This window comes from Otolemur garnettii, unplaced genomic scaffold, assembly GCF_000181295.1.
Source record: "Otolemur garnettii isolate 467f Iridium unplaced genomic scaffold, OtoGar3 scaffold00228, whole genome shotgun sequence".
Classification (NCBI taxonomy): Eukaryota; Metazoa; Chordata; class Mammalia; order Primates; family Galagidae; genus Otolemur; species Otolemur garnettii.
This window is the reverse complement of record NW_003852623.1, coordinates 1995961-2008885: the sequence shown is the minus strand read 5'-3', so window position 1 is coordinate 2008885 and position 12925 is coordinate 1995961. Positions and strand designations below refer to the sequence as shown.

At 45.6% G+C, this 12925-nt stretch overlaps 1 protein-coding gene across 1 annotated transcript in view; it reads right to left on the bottom strand.

Moving 5' to 3' along the window:
• The window catches only part of CD38 (CD38 molecule), a 33788-nt gene extending 23494 nt beyond the window's left edge, over window positions 1-10294 (bottom strand). The window contains exon 1 of the mRNA XM_003802037.2: window positions 10015-10294. Within this exon, the coding sequence (XP_003802085.1) occupies window positions 10015-10271 (257 nt within the window). The 5' untranslated portion in view covers window positions 10272-10294. The remainder of the gene's footprint in view (window positions 1-10014) is intronic.
• Window positions 10295-12925: the final 2631 nt, after the last annotated feature.

Sequence of the window (12925 nt, the reverse complement as noted above, 5' to 3'; positions counted from 1 at the left end):
AAAAAAAAAAAAAAAAAGAAATCACTAATTCATTAAGCCAGAAAATATTTATTGAGCATATACGATGTGCTAAGAATATCTATAAGCATGTAGCACAAACCAGAGAAATTTACAAGTTCTGTGGATGCAGAAGGAACAAGCATCACTGGTGTCTTCTGATGAGTCACTTTCCTCATCCTGGTAAATTTCATCATCCTCAGTTTCATCCATAGGGTTACTGAGGCTGTGTTTTTAAAGCAAGTTCACAGCCACTTCCTTCTTGTCACTGTTCCACGATCTTAGGACCCAATCACAAGCCTGGGTGGTGGACGCTTTCTTCATTCTGTCTGTAGGTCATCACCTACAAACTCTAAATCCTCACCAGCTGACTACATCCACGATGACAACATCCACTCTCCATTCAGGCCTCAAAGGGCTTGGTCACTGCATGGGGCTGGTTGGCACACAGGTGTCCCAGCAGGATGGGTTTTCAAGTCCACTGCAATTGCTTTTGCATTTTGTGTAACATGGGCATTGTAGTGATCAAAACCAAAGAAAGCTGTTCTTTTTAAACCATCCACCAGAGCTTTGTGGCCAGACTTTGTTAAACCAGACTTTCATGCTTTCTTCATTCATCCACACTTTTTTCATGCATGTGGGCAGTAACTCCATTTGGAATCTTTCCTTCTGGAAATGGGTTTCTTTAAAAGACGATCAGAGGTGGCAGCTTTGTCCCATCTGCACAACAGGCTAGAACAACAGTGAAGTGTGTTTTCTTGGGTCCATTGTAGTGTTAACAGCCACCCCTTTGCCTGTTTGACACCCACGGTTCTGTTGGATGCACATCAAATGTGAGTGGGATAAATTTAAGGGCATTAATTTCTTCATGATAAATTTACAGTACGTTTAAATATAAGCCATTAAAAAATAAAAATAAATAATGTCATTAGTATCACCAGGGTATATTATAACTAGAAAAGTGAAGTTCATTCTATGAGGCAAAAACACACAATAAATGCAAATAAAAATTAAACTTTAGAAACCTATTCCCTTACCAAACTGGCCAAATCAGAAAATTTGAAGGCACTGTTACACAGATATGGGGAAATAGGAATTTTCATTGCCTTAGGAAGATAATTGCCTTGGGAAGAGAAATTTGTCAACTCTTCTTTCAAAATTAAAAGTAATACATGCTTAAATTTAGTCATTCCATGTCTAGAATTCTCTCTTAGACACAGATCCACACAGAGGGGTTATATTGCAGCTCGGTTTGTAATATATTGCAAAATGTTTAAAACAGTGTTCATCAATACAAGTCTAGAGTAAATTAATTCAGTAGAATCTGTGTAATCACTGGCATGAAGTGGAGCTATGCTGATAGTCCAGATACATGTTAAGTAAAAGAAAAAGGGAAGCGCAAAAGATGTAATATGTGTAGACAAAAGGACAGGTTGATCCGTGCCAAGAAGCAGAGGTTATTTTTAGGAAGATAGAAGAGAAACATTTAGCCATATTTCCCTCTGACAAAGGAGAAAATTGAGGAGAGATATTTTGATTTAACCTGCAACACGTTATTTCTTTAAAAACTAGAAAAAAAGATGTAAAGCAAATATGGCCGATTTTTATGGTCTATTAACTGCGAGCTGAGTAAGTGAGCCTTTGTAATATTATCCCATAAACATTCCATGTGTTTAGAGTGTTCATAAATTTAATTTTTACTTTTAAAAATAAAAGGAGATAATGGAAGAAAAAGTATCCAATGTACTCAGCCTTATTATGAAACTAGTTTATAGCTTTCATATGAAAGCTATAACCTAACTATAGCCTAAGAATATGGGGATGGGGAGGGGGAGGGGTGGGTGGGTGGAGAGAGGGTGATTGGTGGATCACCTCTGTGGTTTATCTTACAAGGGTATAAGTGAATCTTTCTAAAAGTAGAATATAAATGTCTTCACACAATAATTAAGAAAATGACATAAAGGCTATGTTAACCTGTTTGATGAAAATATTTCAAATTGTATATGAAAACACCACACTGTACCCCATGATTGCATTAATGTACATAGCAATGATTTAATAAAAAATAAAAAAATAAAAGGAGATAGTGACTAGAGACTATTGAGGGAGGATGGAAGGACATTAAGGAGGATATACTAAGTTTCCTTAGGTAGGAAGATTAAAGACAACTAGACCCAGCAAATACACAGTGTGAGGTTCTCAGGGGTAACATGGTATGTTCAGATCCTGAGGTTCAGAAGTACCTTTGAAGAAATTGTACCCGAAAGTATTAAAACACAGACGCAGGTCCCCAAAATGTGAATGATGGTCTTTGATTTAGTCTAAACATTCCTCTGTGGTTTTAAATCTCTCCCACTTTCAACTGGGTTTTTTTAGTCTTTTGTGGCCCTTCAAGAGTTCCCAGGGAGAGTTACCGCCAACTTAGACGCTGCTACAGATACAATGTAGCTCATAAATAAACGGTTTCTCCTGTAACCAAGGTAATTGTTGAAGCAACATCATCATGGATTTCCTAAGATTTCATCTATGAAGTGCCAAACCCGGAAATCACTTTATGATATTTGCTTACTAGTCATAATGAAAGAAAAGGAACATTTGGACAATATACAGGCAAATACGGACCATGGCCAAATAAAAACACACCCTAGGAAATTCATAATATCCCTTTAAAGCAAACTTTACTAATAGCTTCAAAATATCCAAAGACTAAATGTGTAAAATAACTTTCTACAATGCGGATGCACTATGTGTGATATCTTTTAGCAGGAAGTGGGAAATTGAACTTAGCAATTAAAAAAGATTGTTATAGGAAAAACTGAATTATTTCTATAAAACCAGATATGCTCAGACTGTGCATTTAAGCAGGCATATATATAGCTTTCTCGTGTGGGTTTCCTGAAGTTTTTCTTGTTTTAATTGTGCTATTCTCCACTATTTGGAATGCTATTTTCAGGAGCTAAGTGATTTTACATTCTTTTCTATATTTTGTATTTTCCCCAAGCGTTCTACACAGTAAAAGTTTAATGATTAGAAAAAGAGAGAATCAGTTATTGAAGGGAAAAAGAATGTTAGTTTCTTGTTGCATTTATTCTGCAAATTTCTGACCTCAGAAATTTCACTTTCTTTTTTGACTGAAAAGATCCCGATCATCCCTCCTTTCAGCATAGACAATCACTGGTAATATTTTGCTGAAAAGGATCATCTCCCACACCCCACGCAGATCAACTACAAAAATCTGTGACTATAACCATTCTTCCCCTTTTAATACCTCAGTGCTTGAAACACACACAGGGAAACTATTTCTTGATTCCATTTGTCGTTCAGTTTCCTGTTTCTTCATAGCATCTTACATCTATTTTTTTTTCTTTGTTCTTTTTTTTTTTTGCAGTTTTTTGGCCAGGGCTTCTGGGTTTGAACCCCCCCCCCACCTCTGGCATATGGAGCCGGCACCCTACTCCTTTGAGCCGCAGGCGCCGCCCCTTACAGCTATTTTTTCCACCACCCTCATTTAAGAAAACTGTCTTTGTGGTTTGGTGGCCTGATCTTTTTCTAAGGGGTTCCTTTCCTGGGGAGAATAATGCCTGGCTAATTCTACATTGCAGGGGGAAAAATTTCCTATCTGAAAAAAAAAAAAGAAATCTCCTCCAGTGAGTCACTGTACCAAACAACATTATTCTCTCTACAAAACAGTTACCTGTTTTCTATAAAGCTAATAAACTACTTTCTGCTACACCCAAAAGTTTTGGTTTCTATCTACTTGGTTGTTTATATACCTATTATAAATGTGTTTATGCTTACTGTTTATTTTATTTTATTGATTGATTGATTTTTTTGAGATAGAGTCTCACCATGTTGCCCTCAGTAGAATGCTGCGGTGTGACAGCTCACAGCAACCTCCAACTATTGGGATTAAGCAATTCTCTTGCCTCAGTATCTTACGTAGCTGGGACTACAGGTGCCTGCCACAATGCCGGGCCATGTTTTTTGTTGCAATTGCCATTGTTGTTTAGCTGACCCAGGCTGGGTTCAAACCCACCAGTCTCAATGTATATGGCAACACTGTAACCACTGTGCTACGGGTGCTGAGCCTGCTGTTTCTTTTTTAATTATATAATCTAATTAAATTGTGCCTAAAACTGGATAAGCAGAAAATGAAACAAATTTGTTTACTAAGTTGCATGTTTTGCAAAAAATGGTAAGTGAGTGAGTCACTTTAATAATGTCACTGAAGCTGACACTGGTAGGCCAACGGTAACAGGTGTAAAAGGCCATAGCAAAGCAGAGCCATCAAGTACTCTTCACGTAGGTGATTCTTCAGCCCACTTTGAAGAAGCTGCCTCACAGACAAGCCTCGGTTTCTTCCATCCTGAACACTTCCATATCCATCGAGTCGCTACCCCATTTCTGTTCACCAGACTGCAAACCCTTGCAAGAGTTGTCTGTGTGCATAGTCTCCAATTCCTCTCTCCATTTTGTTTTCTTAAATCCATTCCAGACAGGTTTTCCTCGTGGTCGGTCACTCCCCCCAAACTGATACTGCCAAAGTCAGCGGTCGGTTTCCAGTCTTCATCTCACTTGACCAATCAGAATCACGGGGACACTGATTCCACCCGCTCCTCCGAAACATCTTCTTCCCTTGAGTCTCTATCTACGTGCTGTTGACTTCCAGCTCTTTTATCTCCAGCGCAGACCTCTCCATCCAGTACCCTCAGACTCACACGAACCAGCTTCATGTTCAACTTCTCCGCTAACACAGTCCTCCCTTAGCCATATGTCCAAGACCCCAGTGGTCGCCTGCAACTGTGGATAGCACCACACTCCACATGTACGCTCTGTGTTTGTTTGGTCTGATAACCGAGGTGGCTACTCACTGACTAACAGGTGCTCCCACCTACTGTGCCCAATGTAAGGGCGTACGGCACACCTCCCGGGCGCAGGGCACAACTACAACACGGTTTATACCTAACACATGCAAACACTGTCACCTAGTTGTTTGTACCCTCCCATTAATCTGAAATTAAAAACAAAAAAGAAGAGGAGATTCTGAAAGAGCTGGTCCTGGCAACAAGGGGAAGACACGACAGTCTGCTACTTTACCTGTGGAGATAAAGTACAGGCCCTTTGTCCTGAAGAACAAAGACAAAGCCTCCGTGAAAAGGGGACCCGGGCCCGCCCCCCACATCCTCATGACCTGCCCTTGAAGTGGGCAGAAAACGCACCAGATGCCCCGGCCCTGCAAGTATTCCTGGGCCCAGGGAACATTAAACAGCAAATAAAAACCACCCTGCGGGAGGAGAGGTCGGTCTTGGAAGAGAAGGAAAAGCTGCTTCCTGCCTTCTGAACAATGAGCCCCAGTGAGCCCCTTACATTCTGCACTGGGCCCCGCAAATTGCCCAGGCAACCTGAGTACCGGGAGGAGACGGCCAAATGTCATCTAAGGTCCTCTTGCTTGTCCTTAAGTTGTGGATCCCAAGGCTTTCCTCACGGGATTCTGGTGCAGTTTAAAAAGAATAAACTGGGGGGGGGGGGCGGTGCTTGTGGCTCAAAGGAGTAGGACCCTGGCCCCATAACCGGAGGTGGCAGGTTCAAACCCGGCCCCAGCCAAAAACTGCAATAAATAAATAAATAAACAAATAAATAAACTACATAGAGCTCCCTGTACGTTGTAGACAGCCCATAAGGATCCATTCCCAATCTTTTTCCCTTCAAAGTATCAGACCTGACTTTTGGTCGCTGTTTTTCTAAAGTCCTGAGACGACAAGGGAAGGAGGAAGCGGAGAAGCCTGGAACGTTCGCTGAGATAAAGAACAGAAGCCATCTCCGGGCAGACGCCCCCATTTCCTCCACTGTTATGTGCGATGCCCGAGCAAGGAGCATCACCTGAGCAGTGGGGACCAATGGGAACCTTGCTGGGAACAGCCTCTGAAGCAAAACACTCGGCAAAAAAATGCAGAAGTAGGTCCTTCTCCCTCCCTCCCATCTCATCAGTCATCATACCCACACTGGGGCGTCCAGATAGCCTTTCTTTCTAGAAGATTCTATTCCCACAACTACATTTTTTTTGATATCCTGGCAGCACCCAGGCCCCACGGGCCCCACATGCAGTTTACTTGCAGAGGTACCCCCAGCCCACACTTCCTCCCACAGCCAGCACTGCCGCCTGACTTCCCCATTCGTACCCGGCGGCCCCAGGCCCCGTACCTGGGAGCTCTGTTTTCCTCACTGAGTCTTAGTGCTTCTAAGACTTCTGGCCACTGGTCTCTGTCTTAGAACCCCAGAACAAAAGCCAGGATTGAAGGAAACCCGGTAATCATAAAGCTAAGTGTTTTAGCTTAAGACCAGGTGACGTGATAGCGTCCACAGCCCCAATGAAGCGCATAGTCCAACTAAGACTCCTGATGGTGAGCAGGTGGTCACCCCTCAGTCACCCAACGGGAAAGCATGCTGGAACTCTGTCCCATGCAAATGTCACTCTCATACTCTTGTGTGCTAAGAAGGTATGGGTTGTGGGACAATGCCGGGGCAGAGCCTCCCACCAGTGGGATCCAGGGCAAGGTCCTAACACCTTCCAGAGTTTTAGTCAATCAGTTGGCCCATTTTCCCTCCCAGTGGCATCTTCTCTGACCCTGGGGGCTTCTCTTCACAGGGTAGCCTGCCCTCCTCGGAACACTCCCTTGTTGAAACTCTATCAAAAGGAAGATTTCAAATGCTGCATTTTTCATGGAACCCTTCCTGCCTCTGCCCCACCCTGTGGGTGATGTCCATATCTGCATCCCACGGCATTGTGTGGGCACTTTGCTCCTGTGTTCAGCAATTCACATAGCCCTCTTTTTATAGACGCCTGTATGTAACTCACATCCCCGCAGAATCAGAGCAGGGCTAGCCATGCAGAAGTGATAGCTCCAGGCGGCGCCTGTGGCTCAGTGGGTAGGGCGCCGGCCCCATTCACCAAAAGTGGCTGGTTCGAACCTGGCCCTGGCCAGCTAAAACAGCAATGACAACTGCAAAAAAAAAAAAAAAAAAAAAAGCTGTGCATTGTGGATTGTGGCAGGCGCCTGTAGTCCCAGCTACTTGGGAGGCTGAGACAAGAGAATCGCTTAAGCCCAAGAATTGGAGGTTGCTGGGAGCTGTGATGCCATGGCACTCTACTGAGGGTGACAAAGTGAGACTCTGTCCCCCCCCACAGAAAAAGAAAAAGAAGCAATAGCTCCTTCCTTGGTACCCCTCACGGCCATGTACAAACCTCTCTGTCACACAGATCACAAGGTCCTATGTTGCTCTGATCCTCCCCCCACTTCTTGGCTGTAGGACCCTGGAGACCAAGACCTGTGTTTTCTTCTTCTGTGAAGCCCCAGGATCAGCCTTAGCACCAGCCCTATAGTAATTCTCTCCAAAGTGTGGATAAAAATTTGCCATTTTGTACATTTTGTACTAATGACTTTTACTGCATAGGTGTCTGAACATTACCTAAAACATACAAAGATCTCCCGTAATAAGAAATAAATAAGCAATTCAATAGAAATGATCAAGGATACCTATGAATAGAAAAATCATAGAAAAATCTAAATGGCTGGTCAACACAGGCGTGATGTTCACACTCACTGATAATCAGAGAAAAATGGATGCTATTTTCTGTATAATTTGGAAAGCTGAAAATCTTCAGCAATGAGGAGATTGTGGGAAGGCTCACCCTCTGATAGACTGATGATGAGAGGGTTAATGGCACAGCTATTTTGGAGAGAATTCAGAAATAGTTGGGGCTGAGGCAGTAGACTCGCTTGAGCCCAGGAGTTGGAGGTTGCTGTGAGCTGTGATGCCACAGCATTCTACCCAGGGGGATAGCTTGAGGCTCTGGCTCAAAAAAAAAAAAAAAATGTTGGAATTTGGAAAAATCAAAATATGCGTGATTCTCCCTTTGACCCAGAATTTCCACCCCTAGAAGTCTACCCTACAAGAACAATCCTAAATGTACGAAGGGTACATACGGAGATGCACATTCCATCAAGCTTCTCCTAAGAAGGACAGAAGATTTGTGAGAGCGGGAATGTTGTCATTCACTCCCGTAGCGAGATTGCTGCCTGGAACATGGGGGATGCTCAACAGATAATTGTTTGTTTGTTTTTTTAATTGAAATAGAGTCTCACTTTGTCACCCTAGGTAGAGTGCTGTGGCGCCATAGCTCACAGCAACCTCAAACTCTTGAGCTCAAGCGATTCTCTTATCTCAGCCTCCCTATTAGCTGGGACTACAGGTACCCACCCAATGCCCAGCTATTATTATTATTTTGTTCAGCAGGTCTGTGCCAGGTTCAAACCCACTAGCCCCGGAGCATGTGGCTGGCGCCCTAACCACTGAGCTGCGAGCGCCCAGTCTCCACAGATGATTGGTAAATGAATGAATAGGATTGAAAAATTGGAAACATCCTAATTTCCTATGAATAGGAAATGGTTACATCTACTCTCTGGGATACGGTGAGTTATTAATAGGCTTGAGGTAGGTCTACACATACTGAGATTGAAAGATCTCCAAGATCGAGTGTTGATGTTGAGCTAAAAAAAAAAAAGAAAACTAATAAAAAATTAAAAACAATATAAATTCCATGACTGGAGGACTGATTTCCTGCCTTGTGATTTAAATAACACCAAGTATCCATTTTAAACAGTTGTCCTTAATCTATAATTATTATTGTGAGAAGGTGTCTTGGGATGCTCATTTCCAAAAAAAAGAATTTATTACATGACAAGATTATTACTCTGGATCCTCAGCATTTCCCCATGTGCTAAGTACTACTTGGAATGCTGCCATTTCACAGTTGGGAACTGCACAGAGAAATTAACTGGCCCAAGCTCTCACCAAGACGGGTCATAACCTAAACAGTGTGACTCCAGAACCCATGGTCCTAAAGCACCCACGGATATGGTGATCGTATGTCCTGGTTCAAGCCTGGTGACTCTGCAGACTTATTAATAGTATTTTCTATTATTATCTTTTCTATTTCAAGAGTCCGGAGATATGATCGATAAATTATATAGTCACTCTGTCTATACAGCAGAGGTAGGCAGTGTAGGTTAGTGGCTAGAGTTCAGTCTCTGAAGGCAAATTTCGGACAATCTACACAACTCTCTACCTCAATTTGCACATTTGTAAAATGTGAATACCAATAGTAACTACCCCATACCTTTTTTTTTTGAGGCAGAGTATCACTCAGTTACCCTGGGTAAATGCCATGGCATCATAGCTCACAGCAACCTCAAACTCCTGGGCTCAAGCGATCCTCCCGTCTCAGCCTCCTGAGTAGCTGGGACTACAGGTGCCCGCCACAACCCCGGATAGTTTTTCTATTTTTAGTAGAGATGGGTCTCGCTCTTGCTCAGGCTGGTCTTGAACTCCTGAGCTCAAGCGATCCACCTTCCTTGGCCTTCCACCTTCCGCCTTCCAGCGTGCTAGGATTACACCAGGCTGTTTTGCTTTGTTAACGATTTCTCAGGTCAAATGCTTTTTAGGGCACGCAAGAATCCAGGTGCCCTTGTACACAAACGAATAAAACTAACGGTCCACGCCTCCTCCTCCACCGCAGGCTTTGCAAGCCACTTAACCAGATGCAGGGTGTGTGTGTGTGTGTGTGTGTGTGTGTGTGTGTGTAACTGTCCCGGCACTTCCTGGGCAGCTGCAGCGGACGGAAACTCTTTGCAGAGTTGAAGATGTCAACATCCCAGCCCTCCCCACCCTGCGCTTTGGGTCATTTTCCCTGCAAGCGCCGAGGCCGGACAGGGCGCGGGGCTGGGCAGGGGCATCTTGCCCAGAAGGCAGGCGTCTCGGCCGAGGGGTCGCCGGCGACGGGCAGAGGCAGCCGGACGCGCGCAGACGCGAGCCGGGGCTCCCCGCTCAGCATCGCCCCGCGGGCAGCAGCTGATCGTCTGCAGAAGAGCAGTTGTTTGGGTGACCCGGACGACCGCCCACCCCGGCGACTCCCCCGCGAGGTGCCCCGCCAGCTGTGCACCCGCGGGGCCGGCTCACCTCATCGCAGGCCGCACCAGTTGCGTGTAGATGAGGCACCGCCCCAGGACGATCTCGGGGAAGTGTTTTGTGGTCCCTCGCCCCTTCCACTCCAAGGGCTGGGGCGGCGGGCGCCCCATCAAGACTCCGACCACCACGGCCGCCACCACGGCGACCGTCAAGACCAGGAGACCGACGCCAAGACAGATCTGGGCCCTCTTAGAGAGCGGGCAGCAGGGTTCGTTCCCGGACACGGGTCTGAATTCATGGTTGGCCATAAGGACCCAGTGCCGGGTCGCCGGGGCGAAGGTGAGGGAGAGGTCGTGTCTAGGCAGGAAGAGCGCTACCCCGCTTCTGAAGCTGCACCTCCCCCCGTCCTTGAACTTGCATTTTCTCGGTTTCCCTTCCACCCCCACCCACCCCACCCCTGCTGCAAAGTTCCGTGATCGGCTGACCAATAAGGGTTTAAAGGACTAGCCAACTTCGACTGCTACAACTCACTTCCAGACGCCGGCGTGAGGGATGTGGGCTCTCCATCTGAGGCAGCAGCAGATAAACAGCCCCCTCACCCCCCTGCGAATGCTCCAGTGACTGTCTTCACTCGCCTTAGCAACCGTGCACTTTACACCTCAGTCACACTTGCTTTCTGGGAAGTGTGAAGGCTGATTGCCCACTTCAGCACCTGTGTACACACAGTGCCACCTGCCTGTGAAGGAATGCCGTCCATCTACTTTTAACTGTAAATTGATGCTTGCTTTGCCACCTGTAAAGGCTCAACTTAAATCTGATTCCTTTTCTCAAGTGGCATCCTAAGCTTGGGGCCACCGTTAAGCTCTAGGCTAAAGCCTAGCTCTGGCTGTGTAACATGGGGCAAATTACTTACCCTCTCTGTGCTCCACATGTACAGCAGAGAGATTCGCAGTGCTGACTTGATGGGGCTTTTATGTAGACTGAGTTAATATTTACACAGCACGGCAAGCACTCAGTAAACTATCACTACCAGCTGGGTGAGGCTGCTGAGATGCAATTTTATAGTTCATGGAATGTGTTCAGAACCATGTCTGAAGTACAGTCATATTGTGCTCTGAGACTTCCGTACAGTGGCTTTTCCTGCCCCTCTTTTCACAGGAGAACAACGACATCGTCTGAGCAGATATCTAAGTAATGTGAGGGATCACGATGCAGGATTCCCTTGGGGCAAACATTTTCCAGGCAAAGGAAATGGCAGGTGCAGAAAGTCAGGGGCAGAAAAGCCCTTGGTTACTCCAGAAGCAGCAAGGAGGCAGCTTTGCTAACCTAGAAGGTGGAGGGGTAGAGAAGAGGAGAGACATTCAGAAGCAGCAGGATAGGACAGGATTAGGACTCGTTTGAATTGTGCATTTTTTTTGTTTGGGATTCATTGAGGGTACAGAGAATTAGGTTACACTGGTTGCATTTCTTAGGTAAATTCCCTCTTATAAATTGTGTCGTCCCCCCAAGAGGTGTGTCATACACTGTGACCCCCTAATCCCCTCCCTCCTCCCTTTTTCCTGCTCCCTCATTCCCCTACCTCCCAACATACAGCAGTTCTCAACCTGTGGGTTGCAACCCACAGGAACTGTATTAAAGGGCCCTGGCGTTAGGAAGGTTGAGAACCACTGATGTATTAGGTCATCTACTGCCTTCGTATTAGAATTGAGTACATTGGGTTCTTGCTTCTCTGTTCTTGTGATGCTTTATTAAGAAGAATGCCTTCCCCCTGTAACCCATGGGAGATCACTAAGTGACTTGATCTGGCATGACGTTTCAAAGGCGCAATCTAGCTTGAGAATTGAGAATAAATTGTAGGAAGGTAAGAATGGAAAGATGGAGACCACTTAGGATGACTTTGACCAGGAGTGTAGGAAAAGAAAGTAGTGAGAGGGGGGAAAGTTGGGTCTGATTATAGTCTAAAGACAGTGACCACAGCACTTGCTGATGAATTCAATGTGGGGTGTGTGAGGATGAGATGAGTCAAAGATGACCCCAGGATTTTGGGTCTGTGTAACTGACCAAAGACAAGACAGCCTTGCAATCTATAGTGATGGAGAAACTGGGGGTGAAGTAGATTTGGTCTTGGGGAAAAGTCATTAGTCAGGAATTTAGTGTGGAACGTATTAAGTTTGAGATGCCCATTAGACCCCCATAGGAGACATCAAGTAGCCAACTGGGTACAAGTTTAGGCAGGAGTTGTCCTGACGGCATGAACGCAGGAGGCCATCGCATGCAGATAGTCTCTGAGGACAGCAAGATAAATAAGGTCATGGAGTGAGTACGTGCAGAAACAGGGGAGAAGAGGTGCAGAGATTCAACCCCGGGCTGTCTCTGTAGTGAGGTCAGAAAGACCAGGGAGCACCAGCGAAGAGAAACAGGAAGCGTGACCCCGAGATAAGAGGAAGGGTGACTTGGAAGCTACTGGGGAATCAGTTTAGAGGAATGCTGAGATGAACTCAGAGTAGGTTCAACTGAGTATCTGACAAGCGAATGTGGGGTCAGATAGATGGTGCGTGTGTGTGTGTGTGCACGCGTGTGTGTAGGGAGGGTTTTCTGACAGAGGGATACAGTAGTCAGGCTGGGGCTGGAAGATGCTGAGGAGTCAGGAGAGAATCTTTTATCTGCGATGAAACTTATCACCGTATGTCTGCAGGATGCTGGGATGATTCAGGAGGCAGGGAACACAAGAGACATGGAAATTGCTAGAGCAAAAAGCTGGTGTGTGGGGAGCAGCGTCCAAGCACAGGTGAGGGTGTGGGAAGAAGTTTCACCACCCCACAGAAGGAAGGCAGAAAATGTGGCCTTCAGGGTTGGGAGGTTGGCGGGAATGGTGACATCTGGGCAGTCCCTTCTGAAAACTTCCCAGGGAAATGAGAAGCAGGGTCATCTTCTCAGAGGAGTGGGACACTGGTAGGCCCAG